Source organism: Bubalus bubalis, chromosome X (assembly GCF_019923935.1).
Source record: "Bubalus bubalis isolate 160015118507 breed Murrah chromosome X, NDDB_SH_1, whole genome shotgun sequence".
NCBI classification, from domain to species: domain Eukaryota; kingdom Metazoa; phylum Chordata; class Mammalia; order Artiodactyla; family Bovidae; genus Bubalus; species Bubalus bubalis.
In genome coordinates this window covers 22,856,521-22,873,690 of record NC_059181.1, presented here as the reverse complement: position 1 = coordinate 22,873,690, position 17,170 = coordinate 22,856,521, and the positions used below count along the sequence as shown (strand labels likewise).

The window sequence follows — 17,170 nt, the reverse complement described above, 5'->3', positions numbered from 1 at the left end:
CTTGCTGCTTAACATTCCTTTTACAATTTTTCAACGTAAGAGATTAGCAGCCTCATCATGAAGGGAACCTGGTCTGGAAACTTCACTCAGTATGACTGTACCAATCTCCCTCCCTTCAGCTTGGAAAAAATACATGAAATAAATATGTAACTTTTACCAACTAGCAACTGAAGCTATACCAATTAAGAAACCGGTGGAAAATTATTGACAAAAAATTTTCATCATCACAATTGCTGTTGTGGTTATTCTTAACAACATAACTTATGTCAATTTACAGTACAGCTTAAAGATGTCTAAAAAATTTTAGTATGCAAATCAGCATGTAAGAATAGACAGGAATATGCCCTATGAACTGAAGTACTTGTCCTGCTGCTCTGTAAATTATTCCTGCTTTATGCTGACATAATCAGATTCTTTAAATACGTTCATTTTTTTAAAAAAGTTAATGCTTATAACATATCTCAGGGATTTCTTTGCATAGCCACATAAAAATCACCCAAGTTTTGAATTTCTTAAATCTACATTTGATCCACTCACTGTTGCTTTTAATCCAAGGAAATCATTCATGAATATCACTGAATTCTTAAAATTATATTTTTAAATTCAATACACAAAAACTCTATGTGGTCTAGCAGCTAAAATGCCATCACAACACCTTTAAGGATACATACTAGAGTTTCATCTGAGAGCTCGCAAAGCACGCTGCGCTGTGGAACTCGTATGCCCTCACCTGTTTGGTACTGCCTGGAATCAGGTCTTCTCCTTTTCTTTGGTTTTTGTTTAGCCAGTCTGCCAAGCCCAGCAGACTCATCTATGTGCAAGAGGGCACTTGCAGTGCCATTCCGGTTTTCAATTCCATCAGAATTATTACCTAACAATGTGCATTAAAAAACAAAATTATAAAGTATTATAAATTATAAAGAATTAGGGACTCTATTAACTATAACAACGAAAATAAGCCATGATACTCATGAATGACGGAAATTCCCCATTCTAGGTAATGGGTTTTATGACCACATCTATTATAGCAAGACTGTAAGAAATGCCTAGCTTCCATATCTAAAAAATATATGTCAGCATTTTGCCCCATGGACTCCCTTGTTGTCTCCCCAAACTGTAAAGTCATGGGCCACATATAATCAAGATGAAAAGTTTCAGCTTGAAAGCTTGTGTACTTCTTGCACTACTTCCTTCTACGTGATATACACATGAAGGAAATTCCTCTTAAAAATAAGGACAAAAAGTAGACTTTATAATCTTCCTCTATACTTATTCAAATCAAATAACCCTTACAGGATGCTGGTATTTCAGATTTGTGAAACCTAAGACCACAGAAACTGTTTTCAATCAAGAATTCACGTTAAAGAACCAACTCAATCCCAAGAGCTGCAACAGGACTTACCGTAAGCTGCTGCCCATGCTATTGGCATGAAGGTTTTGATTTCGTTGTCATCCATCTGCTGCTCATGGGCGGCAGCGGCTGCTGCAGCGGCAGCAGCATCCTCCTCTCCTACAATCACTTCCATATAAACTTCATCTGCAATTTCAGCAACATCTAAGTAGAAAATTTTAGAAACTTCTGTGACCACATTTACAGAGATCACAGGAAAGATATTTTCACGTGAATTTGGTTAACAGACAAGTAGAAAGAAGGTTCACATGTTATATACCTAGAACACAGCTTTCACATAGTAAGCACTCAATATTTGTTGAATGAATCATATATTTCTTGGCTTTTAACATAATTTGCTTTCTTTAAATTTTTTCTTTCCATATTCTTTTCCATTATGGTTTATTATACGATTTTGAATACAGTTCCATAATTTGTTTTTAAAGCCATATTCTAAGCACACATAGTAAGTCACTGATGTTTCTCTTGGAATACAGCTGAATCATAGTCTCTATAATACTGCTACTTGTTTCCTCCAGTTACTGGCCATATTTAAAAAAAAAAAAAAAAGCTACAAGAACATAAAATTCTCTCCCACAAAAAGGCCACCTACTTACTTAAATCTTCATCTTCTTGCTGAGAGTCGTTGACAGTCATATAAACCATCTTTTCTCTTGGCACACGAATACTGTTATTCTGATCAAGTAGTTCAACTCCATGATCATTCTCAGGCTCACTCTCCACAATGTCTACAGTCCCACCTATCAGGGAAGATGACAGCTCAAGAATCTATGTGAAAACTTCATTTCCACTTGTTTTACTTATTACATTTGCATACTTTTCTACTGCTATATTGGAATCCTCGCTTAAAAGGTTATTTTCAGAAAAGATGACAAATATTCACTGCCTAAACCACCAAACAGTAATTAGGGTGAAGTGTTTGATCAGGATGGATACTATGCTGAAGGTCTTCTCTTACCTAAGTCATCCTCTCCAGGGTCAGCTTTAAAAATGTACACCTTGATAACTTCAGGGCAAGTGCCATCTACTTTACAAGGATCGATCTCTGACTCTGCATCCATGGTCATTCCAGAGGAACCATCGTGTTCTATTTTGCCAGCATCATCCACTAAAAAGGGCAGGAAATATATAATAACAGCAGATATTTAAATAAAATGTTACCATTTTCAAACACCCTTTTTACAAATATAATCTCTTAACTTGATTCACATAAAACTGGATGATTTTTACCTCAACAAGTAGACATGCAAAACTGATTGTAACAGGTACTGGAAATGTGGCTAACTGCTAAGATAGAGCAGGGTCACAGAAGGCTTTGTACAACCAGGCAGAGGGGTTCAGACTTGACTCTGATAGACAGGTGGTTTCACAGTCTGGTCAGGTATGACAATCTCTCAGGAAACTTAAAAACACGGGCACCGCCAAGCAGTTCTACAGAATCAGAAACTGCAGGGGTGGGGCCTGACAGATTTAGAGGTGCCCTGCCCCAGGGATTCTGATCAGCAGTTCAAGAACTTCTGCTGTAGATGGTGCATGAGTCTCACAGAGCTGGCCTTGAGAAAGGTAGCTTCAAAGGAATCAAGACACAAAGCAGAGATACCACTTTTGAGTCTACTGCAATAATGCAAGAAGGCCTCAAAAATCAGGACAGAGATAGGATGCATGGGGAAGAGGGCTATCCTTGAGTTGTATCTAGGACTAAAATTGCAGAACCTGAAGCCCAAATAAAAACTGAACAAATGGATCTCTTCCATTGATAAAGCAGGATCTATTTTCATTATTCAGTCTTTTACAAAAGTAGAATTCACCTTCAGATTTTCACCTTGAAAATGTGTCTACTAACTACGAAATTATTCTGAATATGAAATATTACAGAAGTGATTTACTAAAGTAAATGTGGTCCTATTAAGTACTAAAAATTTCACTGTGATTTTAAAGATTCCATTAAAAATGAATTTCTAAAAACAGACAAAGAAGGCTTTCATAACATTGAGTCATCACACATATGATTTCTGCATAAGTGCCTCCTTCTAATGTTGTAATGAAGAACTAAAGTTTCAGAATAAGGCCTCTCCAAAACAGAAGAGCATAATTTCTGGAAATTAAGACCACTTCTAATAATAACTATCATTTGCATAGCATTTTGCAATTTCCTTAGCATTTCTATATAGTTTTATTCCATTTGATTCTTACCTTTTCCAGAAAAAGAAAGGAAAGCTCTGAAATGATATGATTAGCCCCATCAGTTAATAAGGGGTGGGAGAGAAAGTGGGGAGGTGCCTGTCTTTAGAACTTAGACTTCTGTCCTCATCCTCAGATTTTTAAAGAAATGTATGTTCACTATATAAAATTTGGTATTAAAAAAAATTACCAATAGTCTCACTAACCAGAGATCGCATCATTAGTAAATTTTCTTCCTAGTTTTTTCTTTTTAAAATTAATTTATTTTAATTGGAGGCTAATTACTTTACAATATTGTCAAGTCTTATGTAATAATCATCATTACATCCCATTTAGTATCTTAAAAGCTAAAGAAAAATTTGACTTATCAACAATCTCATTTGCAAAAGCAAAACTACAGCAAAATACAGGCGCACTTTATCCTTAGGTTACATTTTCTCAGAACTTTGTAGATACTGTTCCACTGTCTTCTAGCACTGAGTATTTCTGTGTGGATGTCCCTATAATACTTTATCCTCAAAGTTCCCTAAACATCACTGTGATTATGACTTAGTAGTTTTATCATTTGGTCAACTTGAAAGAAAGATTTAATCTTTATTTCAAGAAAGTTCCTTGAAGATTCTAATCTTTATTTCAGAAAAATTTTTTCCATTATTAAGTATTTTTCTAGTTCAGTTAGTCCCTTCTGGAATTTCACTTATGTGCACTTGTCTCCTTTATCTGTCTCCCATATCTATCCATCTTTCCCATAATCATTTATATCTTTTTATTTTTAACCATTTCATTTTTGTGATTTTCTTAAGCCAGGTATCCCTCTGCCCCTCCCTGGTTATATACTGAGGCATATTTATTCTTGTAGTTACTTCTATGGTGGCTTTTATCTTGATCATATTCTTACTTTTCAACTTCTGTCAGTTTACTATTTACCTCTATTGTCTTATAATACATTTTTGAACCTCTGTATCTCTTCTCTGAGTTTTAAGAGATCACATTGTTTGCGGTTTCATTGAGCCTGCAGGTCAGTGCTAACCAATAGAATTTTGTCATGACAAAAATGTTCTATATATCTGCACTAGCCACATTTGACTACTAAGCACTTGAAATGTGGTTGGTGCAATTTAGAAACTATGTACTTAAGTTCATCTTGCAAAATATTAAATAAAATATTTCAGAGAGCTGAAGAACATGAATCTTCAAAAGGCTCACCATGCATGATAACACAACACATGAAAAAAGATTCACACCTAACTAAATACAACCTATGATCATATTTCAGACCAATGGGGATGAAAAGATGATCTGTAAAACTTTCAGATGAAAAAGAAATATCTACAAAGAAACGAGAATCAAAATGGCATTAGGCTCTTAAACCAAACGTTAGATGACAATGAAACTTGCCATTACAAATTCTCAGGGAAAATTCATTTCAACCTAACTTCCATACCTAACCAAGTTTATCAGTTAACTTAGAAGTTCACTTTTAGACTTCCCTCTCTTATCTTCCTCAAGAATCCTGAGGTTAAAATTTCAACTTAATTCTATTATATAGCCTATAAAATATTTCAAAGAATTGGTTATAATCTGATCTCCTTTAATTCTTGAAACTTTCCTAAAGAGGTTCAAAGGCTTACTTAGTCTCTGTAGACAGAGACTTAAAGGATCAGAGCCATTCCAATGCCTACCCTAAGTTACAGTGATCTCCAACTTGGCATCAGAGATATAATTAGTGAAAAATATAGGCCAAATTACACTGAATTGGTCTAAAACACACAGTTAATTAAACCTTGTTAACCAAGAACTGCTTTCTTCACAAATTCAGAGGGAAGAGGAATGATTGCTACAATTCCACCCTGCTGCTGCTGCTACTAAGTGGCTTCAGTCGTATCTGACTCTTTGCAACCCCAGAGACGGCAGCCCACCAGGCTGCCCCATCCCTGGGATTCTCCAGGCAAGAACACTGGAGTGGGTTGCCATTTCCTTCTCCAATGCATGAAAGTGAAAAGTGAAAGTGAAGTCGCTCAGTTATGTCCGACTCTAGGTAGCGACTGCAGCCTACCAGGCTCCTCCGTCCATGGGATTTTCCAGGCAAAAGTACTGCAGTGGGGTGCCATTGCCTTCTCCGAATTCTACCCTATGCCTGCCTTTACCCAAAAATGCCCTGATGGGACAACAGGAAGGTTTTAAATGAAGCCAGTCCAGGGTTAGTCTTGCTAGCCCAATGGATGTCACCAACAGAGAGACTCTGTGTGGATGATTACTATGGCCAGTAGTTCTTGACAGGCATGCTTTGTGCTGGAAGCCTGGTGTGCATGACCTCTAATTCTCACAACCACACTGCTGGTCAGGTAGTATTACTGCCTTTTCACAAATAAGACTTCAAAAAAGTGAAATTAGTAATTTGCTCAAATTCATACAGCTTATAGGTAGCACGCATGGCATCCAAGTTGAAGGCTGGCTGACTCTAAGCTACATGTGCTATTTCCATACACCATGCTGCTTCTCTATCATCCCTATGAAAGGACAGGTATGTTCTCTCTCCCTCTCTCCTGTCTCTCCACTAACCAACTCCTATTATCCCATCAAGTAAGCAGAGATCTGTCCCAAGAGCAAGCTATCAGACAATTTTTGTCTAGGGCTCAAGCAGATAAACAGTAAATATGAATCACAAGCCCAATCTGAAGCTCCAATTGTATCTAAGACTTTCAAGATGTACAACTTTTAACCCAATCTTTTTTGTGGTGGGGAGAAGGAACTACAACATCTTTATCTTATTTGAGCACTTTATCCCCTGGTGGCTCAGATGGTAAAGAATCCACCTGCAATGGAGAAGACCCAGATTCGATCCCTGGATCAGGGAGATCTCCTGGAGAAAGGAATGGTAACCCACTCCAGTATTCTTGCCTGGGAAATCCCATGGACAGAGGAGCTTGGCAGACTACAGTCCATGGGGTCGCAAAGAGTCAGATATGACTGAGTGACTAACACTTTTCATAGATAGTACAAATCTATCTGATATCCAGACTGGACATTAAACTGAAAGCTCTTAATTCACTGTAATTTTAGTGTTGTGATTTCTAAGTAAATTTCAGAATGCCTACAGTAAAGACAATAATTTTCTATGGATTAACACAAACCTTTCTGAATTTTATCAAAACAAGCATCTTTTCTATAATAGTTCAATAATAAGACTTTTCTCACATTTCAGAAATACTCCCATGTGGATATGTATTTTTTAAATTCTGAAATTTTGCTGTGGTTTATCAAATGGTTTAAGGAAGAAAACTGATAGAGCACATATATTTTAAAAAATGGTAAGATACATACACATTCAAGAATCAGCCCGTAGAACAAAGAAATAAATATTTTATCATGTCTCCTGTGCTAGTAACTCCTAGAATCAATAAACAAGTTCTTTGACTGTATTGATCCTCAGAGTTTATGCATCAAACATAAAGGGGTTTGGATTTGTTTATTTAACCATTCCCCAAACAACTTTTAGTTGGATGTCTTCACTATGAAGTTGTTCTTAATTAGGAGCTAACCCGAGACCAACTGGTCAAAACACCTAAACCAGAAGGCCAAGGCCACCACACTCCGCATCCTCAGGGGTGCGGTTGACACTGTGGCTGGACAGTGAACAGTGGCAGGCAGCAACCCTGTAGACAGACCCTCAGCTTGTCTACATGCTCCACCTCCAGCAATGGCTTTGCCATTTGCCCAGTTGCACAGAAAGCTCCCTGAGAGGGAGCTTCAAACCCTCCCTCTTCCTCAACCCTAAATTTAATCCAAATCCTACTTTCTACATACGTCACAAAGCTGCTTCTGCCAAACTCAGTTACTGAGAGAACCTTATTTCAAACCATCATCAGCTGTTCCTCACCTGGACTTCTACAACCTCCTCCTATAGTGTATTTTTTTTTGTTTCTGATTTTACTCTGACCTTGTCTGCTCTCAACATTACCATTAAGGTTACTTTTCTACACTGTAAATCTAGGTATGTTATTATTAATCTACTTACAACCTTCTAACAACTCCCGTCTTAGTACAAGATATTTAAGAGCCTGTATGATTTGTGCCCTTCCCTATTTTACCACTCATTTCTCACCATTTCCTTCATTTGCCCCAGCAAACGCATTATTTGTACCCCAAGCAAAAGTCTCTGAACTAATCTTTTCCAGCTCCTTCCATTTAAGCATGCTCCATTCCTCCCCTCTCGGCTGCCCACTGAACATTTCATTCCCCTTTCAAATTAAGTTCACTGTACACTGTTTTTTAAAGATGTGATAATGGTATTACTGTTTCGTTTTTTTAAAAATCCTTGTCTTTGAGAACTATATACTCAAAAACTTACGAATGAAATGATAGGTAGAATTTGCTTCAAAACAACTTAAGGAAGGAAGGAAATGCATAGGAGTAGAGATGAAATAAATTAAGATATGTCTTCAAGCAAGCTTCCACAGAACTTGGGCTTATAACACTTCTATGGCATTTAGCTCAATCAAGTGTACCCCAAATTTCCTAACATCTTTTCACTTAGTGCTTCCAAAATACTTGGTATGTCCAGTTATATACACACTCAACTGTAGTTACCTGTTTCTGTTTGTCTTCTCTCCATGACTGTGAACTTTAAAAAGTCAGAGACCTTCACTGTTTATTTCTAACAGCTAGCATGGTTCTTGGCTTATCATGGTTTATCAATAATGTTTGTGAATAAATATATACAAAAAAAGTAAACATGGGCAAGAGTAAAACAATAATAGTTCACATACAATTCACTTATCTCATGTAAACATATTTTGAAAAAATAACATTTTTGTAGTAGAAAAACAATGGAATAGGGCATCAGCGCTGTCTGGGTAGATTCTGCTATAATGGGTTAATAATTAAGAAAGCATTTGGGCCCCCTCTAAATTATTTCCTAATGTAGATATTGGCAGCAATATGGTAAGTTTTAGTAAATCACTGCAACTCTTATTTGCCTCCACTATCCACCAATAAACACTACTTATCCCAAACTCTACTGCTTTGTAGTATTAACTGTACACACACACACACACACACACACACACGAAGAAACGCAATATTAGAGTAGGGACTAGAAACTGGGGAATAAAACACACTTGATTTCAAATGTTCACCCTAATGCTAGCTGTATATGTAACTTTGGACAATTTACTTCCACTGAGTCTCAGTTACCCAATCTGTAAAACAGTGATAACACCAACATTATAAGGTTGCCGAAACTAACAAAGTATAAGCTCAGGCACAAAGATATTATTTAGTGAAGATTTACTATTACCTATTTTTGTTATTACCAACCTGTTACAAATCTCCAACTAAATAATCTCTCTTAGGACAAGAGGATAAATCTCTCTTAGAATCATCTCTCTTAGAATAAGTTTTAAAAATTGTTCATATTGACCCGATAACAATCAAACCACATTTAGATAAAAACCAGAGAGATAAATGTTGAAAACATTATGCTAGGTAAAAGAAGCCAGACACAAAAGACCACATATTATAGGATACCATTTATATGAAATGTCCAGAATGAGCAAATAAAGAAAGTAGAATGGTTGCTTAGAGTTGGAGAGGATGGAGAGGGATGATGAGTGATACTTGAAAGAACACGGGGTTTCTCCTTGGGGAAATGAAAAAAATTTCTAAAACTAATTTTGAGGATAGCTGCACAAGCTTATGAATATACTAAAAACTGTTGAATCGCACACTTTAAATAGGTGAATGGTACAGTATGTGTACAAAGCTGTTACTATAAAAAAAAAAGTTTATTTCAAAACTTAAACTGAATCTAGGATTAGAAAGGAGTATCTAACTTCTATTCATCTCCGATCTAACTGTTCTAATTAAAAGACATGAAAGATGTCAACAAGACCTAAAGTGACATCTCACTGATCAATCAGAGGCACCCAGAGAATATTTTGTTTCCTGCAGCTGTTGCAAGGTAGTGCCTAACTCATCATCACCAGATCTTCTCTAACTTTCCCTATTGTACAAACTGATGTTTCACCAAGTAGCATCTTGACCATGCAGCTGCAAAGTGAAACTATAGGAGGGTGAAGATCACTGCAAAGAAATTAAGGATGTCTGGAAGCTGTCTCAAATTAATGGAGAACTTAAGGAACAATTTGAGTAACAAGTGGATGACTCAAACACTCCACTTTCAGAGAGACAAAAAACTCCTAAGTGCCATAAAGCAAAGCTACCAAATCCAGCCTGACCAGAACCAAGAGCCACAGCTCCTGGAAGGGAAGAAATGTGTCATTAATACCTTAGATGAGGCATAATGTCCACAGATTTTCAGCTATAGCATTCATATATTCAACAAATATTTCACATCTAATATGCCAAAGGGTTATGATGGGGAAGATATGTAAGTAGCTAAGATGCAACAGATAGTTCTTGTCCTCAAGAAACACTTTAGAAGCAATCACAACATCTAGACAGCAAAGATAGAGATCATTCTGACTTCAAAGGCAGCTTATACTGTGAAAAAGAGTGTGCCAATGTACACTACCCACAACACTACCACTTGCTATGTCATCATCTTTTTAAATGAGACCTTCAGAGGGAAGATATCTGCCAAGATGGACACTAAAGACTCTAAAAGCTATTTAGCAGTCTCTTCGATTCAATTCCTTTGGAGAAGGAAATGGCAATCCACTCCAGTATTCTTGCCTGGAGAATCCCATGGACATAGGAAACTGACAGCCTACAGTTGATGGGATCGCAATAGTCAGACACGACTTAGCGCTATCTTTCTTTCTTTCGATTCAATGATTTCCTGAAATTTTTAATGAGAAGAATATTTGAACATCTGTTCATATTCTTCTTTAACCTATCAAGTAATGAATAAACATCACGGGAATTCAGAGATACCATATCTCTCATGTTATTGAAGAGCATTAAAGCTGACTGCTAATAATAGCATCTCGGCATTCTCTATCACAGATAAAATCAGGCCATTCCTGTATATGTTTGGCACAAAGCCCTCTCAATCCTAAACTTCTGAAATCAATATAGGTTTTAAGTTAAAATGCAGCATAAAAGAAGTGTCTTTACTGGGAGGCAGAAACAAGAGAAAAGCTAATTAATTACAAGGCATTCTACTGGTTTGATTCCAAAGCCAACAGTTTAACATGATTAATTACTTTGAAGGAAAAAGGGATGACAGTGTGGAGTAGAGGAAAACAGTGAAGAAGTGTCTGTGTAATAGAGAAGACAAAAGAAACTACCAAAAGCCACCATCCCTAAACCCAATTTAAAAACAATCCAACCATTTCATTAGAGTAAAATAGAGGGATAAGAACTTGTACTAATATATATGTGTTTTTATATTCTTTGAGCTTGGGTGTGATATTCTATTTTAAAAGTAAAGAAAGAAACAAAAAAAAAAAAAGTAAAACTGCATGTTATTATTAAAATACGTATTTTTATGTACATATATAAAATATACCAAAATACAGTATAATAGCAGTTTGTGTCCATTTGTATTTACTTTTTCAGGAAACATTAAATCTATATAAATTAGCAGAAACCCCAAGCCTACAAAAAAGATGATTATAAAGATTTTTTAATAAAAATTTTGCAAGTCTGAGCTCTAATATAAGAATCTAGTACACTGTGTCAACCATTACTAAAGAAACTTCTGGCTTTTTGGATAACCTTGAAGAGTTGACTTCTTAAAAGGGTAATAAAGTGAGATGCTATGCAACTAAAGGTCGAACCAATGCCATGCATTTTACTCTCAGAAACCAGGTTTAAGACAGGGCAGAAAATGGAAAGACAAGTCAAGAATGTAGAGTGCTTTCTCTCCATTGATGGAGACAAAGATCCTTGTCCCCTCGAAAAGCACAATGAACCCAACTCCCTCCTTTCTCCAGCCTTGCCCTTGGGTTGCCTAGTAGTGGGATACAAAATCTGGCAGTTATATTTAAAAATAGCATTTTCATACTAAATAATGCATCTTACAAATAAACTTAAGTCTCCCAAGCTCACCTGGCCCCTGCAGTTCAGCAATCTATATTATAGGCTCTTAGCTTCCTATCCTGGCCCATCCCCATAAGATAAAGGTCTTTGCTACTACCCTTCAGCTCCCACCCAACCTCTGCAGGTCCTTCTATATTAGCAGGTGAATTTGCTACATAGAGAAAATAGCTCCCAACATTCAAACATTCCTTTTAAACTCACTGTCTCAGGCTCTCCAAATTTCCTGAACCTTAACTACCTCTCTCTCACTCTTCCTTTCTAGGACTCACCTATCAGCTTTCCACCACTGCCCTGGACCCTACTCCATTCCTCTTCTCTGGAACCTGCTCCACCTGTTAGTTCTTCCTTTATCTTCAGTCCCTGTTCAACAGTTTGTGTTCTGCACCTATAAACCTATAAACGCTCAACACACTTCCACCATCCAGCCAACCATCAAAACCTGTACTCATGCTTTTTCTGTCCCTTCAGTGACCAAAATGGCAATTTATACAAACTGCTTCACCTACCCCACCACTTCCACCAACTTCTCAACCCATTATAGCTTATCTCCTCTACGTCCTCTCCACTGGCCCATGCTTTATTGAAACTATTCTAATTAAGATACCAATAACTTTTTATTATAATTTTTAAAGTTCCTTTCCACTTACAGTTATTACAAAACATTGGCTATATTCCTCATGTTGTACTATACATCCTTGAGCCTGTATTACACCCAATAGTTAAAATAAAAATTTTTTTACATATGGTAATATACATGAGGGATGGGATGGGGAGGGAGGTGGGGGGTCCAGGATATGGGGACACATGTATATCTGTGGCTGATTCATGTTGATGTATGGAGAAAACCATCACAACATTGTAAAGTAATTATCCTCCAATTAAAATAAATTAATTAATTTAAAAAAATTAAAAAAAAAAAGAAAAAACATTTTAATTAAAAAATAAAGTTGCCTTTCCACAAAAATAAAAACAAAGGCTCACTGAAAAAGATACCAATGACCTCCTAACTGCCTAAAGAAAAAGGCCACTCCCTCCTCAGTGACTGACACTCTTAGAAATTCTTATCTTTGACAGTGTTAAAGATTTTTCTCTTCCTCTTTTTCCTAAACCTTTCTGATTTTCATGGGCTCTTCTCTGCCTACTTCTTAAATTCCCAAAGGATCAATACTTGACATTCTTATTTGATAAGCACTTTCTGGGGCCCACCATCCATTTCCAGATAGGATAGGATACCAGCTATATAACCTCTTGTCCCAAATTTCTTCCTCTCTAGTCACAAACTCTCTCAAAAGCACCAAATTCATATTTTTAACTTCCAAAGAAACATCCACCAGATTGTTCCCAGCAAACAACCCAAATTTTAAACAGGTCCTAAATCACTTTCTTTCCACTGAATTTATTTCTCCTCCCAGGTAACAGCATAACCAGGCAGTCATCTCCCAAGGTAGAATACCTTAGGGTCCTCCTCAAATTCTTTCTTCCTTAAATCCCTACCCCTAAATCTATCACCAAATCACATTCATTTTACTTCCTAAACTCTCTTAAATTGAACTCCCCTTCTATACTCCCACTATTATGTAGGTACTCAGATCTTCTTTGTCTCATCCAGGAACCATTTCGACTACTCTCTACCACTAACTCTCCTCACCTATTCTTACTCCATATTACTACTAGGATTATCTTCCTAAAATAAATTCAAGTTTCAAACAGGGTATTAATATTTTTCCTTGTCAGAGTAGCAAAAATTAAAAGGGGAAACAATGTCCTACGCTGGTCAGAATGTAGGGAAATGGACATTCTCATAAACTTGGTGGGTGGAGTTAATATTAGGATTAGGCAAACTATCAAGGCAAATATAACCAGACTTGTAAATATGTGTACCCTTTGATCCATCAATACTAGTTCTAGAAATGCATTCTAAGTAATTAAACAGAAAGTGCACAAAGATACAAGTACATCCTAAAGTTCCCATTATTCTCAGAAGAGGCCAAGACTTTTTTTGACATACTATACCATTTTCCTGGAATGGCTCCTTCTCATCTATGACCTTCTTCATCTTGTTAAACTAGGAACTCATCGTTGAGTTCAAAGGTCAGCAACTCCATTCTGTCTCCAGATTAATTTAGTCATACCTCTACATCATAGTGTGACCTATCTTTCTCTCCCATTGTAGACTGCAAGCTCTCCAAGAACAATGGTTTTGTGTGTTTTTTATTTAGCATATATCCATATTCTTGGGTTTCCCAGGTGGTGCAGTGGTAAAGAATCCACCTGCCAATGCAGGAGACACAAGAGATGCGGGTTTGATCCCTGGGTTGGGAAGATCCCCTAGAGAAAAAACGGCAACCCACTCCAGTAATTTGGCCTGGGAAATCCCATGCACAGAGGAGCCTGGCAGGCTATAGTCTGTATTTGCACTATCTACACAAATTTCTGAAACACAGTAGGGGCACAATAAACATGTTGGAGTGAAGGCATTTTTCTTCTTTTCACACAAACAATTCTCTGATTTCCAAAATCTTAAGAACTTTTAAAAGGTATTTCCTAAAATGTTGGTGGACTCCAACATGTTCTATTAAATTAACTGTAACAGGTATTCAAGCAAAGCAAACAGTCTTGTAAATTTGTATGAGCAAATAGTCTGTGAGTCTTGTTTGAATTTAGTTCCTAAAGGCATGGGAATTTCCACACTGGGTCAGAACTGTGGTCTATTCAACTGTGGATTTTATTTCTGACAGAGGCATGAAGAAACAGATTGTAAGACGACACAGCTGTCCTCACAGATGTTAGAGGTGTGTTCCAAAACAGTTACTTTTCTTCGATAATCTAGTATGAGTCTGTCACATTTGAAATCATGTTTTGGAATCATTTGTTTAAATACTATGCCAGAGCTCTCTTCCATGCTGTTATAATAAACAGCACTTGACATACTATATAAGTACATAAGTCGGAGAAGGCAATGGCACCCCACTCCAGTACTCTTGCCTGGAAAATCCCATGGACGGAGGAGCCTGGTAGGCTGCACTCCATGGGGTCGCTAAGAGCTGGACACGACTGAGCGACTTCACTTACACTTTTCACTTTCATGCATTGGAGAAGGAAATGGCAACCCACTCCAGTGTTCTTGCCTGGAGAATCCCAGGGATGGGGGAGCCTGGTGGGCTGCCGTCTATGGGGTCGCACAGAGTCAGGCATGACTGAAGCGACTTAGCAGCAGCAGCAAGTAAATAAGTATTATGTAAGTAGTACTGTACATCCATATACAAGAATATAAGTAGTTTGATTACACATTTTTCTCCTTTTAAGTTTCAAGAGGGTTCCTAATTCTAATAAAGGCTCGTAACAACCTAATCACATCCTTCATGATTTCACCAAGTTCAGTTCTATTCCTTTCCACCTTTGTCTTTCTAGACAAAAGAAATTTCATCCTTCTATTGTGTCCTTAAAAAGAAATGACTCTATCCTGTATCATTTCAGTTTTCTTAATTTTGAGTTATCTTACAGGGTCCAGACTAAAACAACAATGAAGAAAGGTTAATGAGATTTAATTTAATTTTATAGAAGTCAAGAAAATATCCTCCCAACCTAAGTTAGGAAAGACAACCTTTGAAAACACCTTTGACAATCACTGTACCACAAGACTTACAGGAAATCATAAGGTAGTCCTCACAGTTGCCTTTGTCATCCTCCTGCTGGTCCACAGGGATCCCGTTGGCATCTATGACTGCTTCTGAGGCACAATCTGCTACCAATACTTCTTCTGACACTACATCGGCTGTCAGAGGATCAGTGACGATTTCTGCCTCTACTACGCTATCATGAACAACGTGTTCAACGTGTCCAATGTCAGACACGTGTATGGACTCACTCGTCAAGACGTGTTCTGGCATAGACATTGAGGCTGAAGTAATATCAGAAGCTAAGACGTCATCTGGGACTGTGCAATGTGCTAAAGACACTTCTTCTGTTACATCTGAGTCCAGCACTTGCTCAGGAATGATGACTGTTTCAGATACATCTGCTTCTTCCATGATATCTGGACACTGAACATCTTCTATAACAACGTCCTCGATAACATCTTGGATTACAACTGAGTCTGGGTCATCGGGAACAAAGTTATGCACAGTTATGTCTGAATCCACAACATCTGAAACAAAAACAGTTTCTTGTACTTCCACAACAATTTGATCACCATCCATGTGTGTGGCATCAGCTCCTTAAAAAAACAAAAATTAAAATCACAAATTTCAGGTAGACCTGCATGACTACCTCAATTAATACAAATGTTACTTAAGTTCTACCAGGAAAACAGTCTAGAGCTCCTCAGTTGTCTCAAACATTAAGACAGATTAAAGAAATAAAGAGGAACTGTATTTTTGAATCATATCAGAAATTAGAAATTCTTAACACAAGAATTTTTATACTCATCCCAAATCAACTGATAAGGAAATAACAGAAAAATTGACACAGTCACACACAAAAATATATTCATGAAAGTAATTTCCTAGGCTAAGATTAAACCCACATGTATAGATACTTGAGGGATGATTATAAAAATTAGTAAGTAAAGCAACTTCAGGAGGTAAATATACCATTTCCCTCATTATATGTTTCTCACTTCTTTCCCTTCTTGCTCCATGTCTCTCTCAACTCATGTTTTTTCTTCTTTTCATCTCTCCCATGTTTTCTTTTACTTCCCTTCCATTTTTTCCCCTTTCTCCTGTTTTGTTTGAGGACAATATCACACCAATATCCTCCATTTATGACTATGGAAATTCAGAAACTATCTTCTGAATCTAGAATATAAAAAGGATTGGGCCATAAATAAAACCAGGGCTAGAAGGCCACAGTTATAGAGGAAAGACAACTGGTTAAGGAGCCTCTGTGGAAAGGTAAGATGAATAGAAGTGTAGCTGCTCTACAGCAGTTGAGGGTAAGGTTAGTTGGAGCAGGGCCTGATCCAACCTCACCAAGGTAGTCTGCCTCCATCCAGCTTCCTCCCATCTTCCCATATCCCAATCCCCCAGGCAGTTCCTCAGAATATAAGAAACCCTATTCTAGTCCACTCTGCAGTTAACGAATGAAGGTAAAGGGTTGAATCATTTGAAGCCCAGTGAGATTAAATGACTTCACCAAGATCACACAGTTTGCACAGATTATGGTGCTCAGTAAATATTACTCTGAATGAATGCCACAAATGAGAATCAAAATCAGATATCCTTGCCAAAAACATAATGTAAGACAAAACAAATCCAGTATCTTGGCTCCTGATCCAGAAAAAAGCAAACATATTTTATAAAAGTCTTACCTAAAAAGCTATTCAGTCGATTAGCACTTCTGGATGTGACTCAGACCAAGCTGAGTCCAAGCAGCTGCCTAACTCAATGACTGTATCAATGGCCAGGCCCACAGACACACACAGGGCTTTTTAAAAAAACTTTTTAACAAACACAAATAATCAACAAGGGCCAAAGAACCTTTAAAAATGCGAGACATCTTAAAGCCAGTTAATATTCATTTAAATTTTAATTATTCCTAGAAATAACAAAGTGCTTTAATTCCCATAGAACT

The 17,170-nt window shown here is 37.1% G+C and overlaps 1 protein-coding gene across 1 annotated transcript in view; it reads right to left on the bottom strand.

Annotated features, from left to right (window-relative positions):
- ZFX (zinc finger protein X-linked) overlaps nt 1–17,170 on the bottom strand; it is a 41,671-nt gene that overhangs the window by 5,872 nt on the left and 18,629 nt on the right. The window contains 7 exon segments of the mRNA XM_025276806.3: nt 731–871; nt 1,403–1,465; nt 1,468–1,495; nt 1,497–1,555; nt 2,008–2,151; nt 2,370–2,519; nt 15,246–15,815. Coding sequence (XP_025132591.2) covers nt 731–871; nt 1,403–1,465; nt 1,468–1,495; nt 1,497–1,555; nt 2,008–2,151; nt 2,370–2,519; nt 15,246–15,815 — 1,155 coding nt within the window.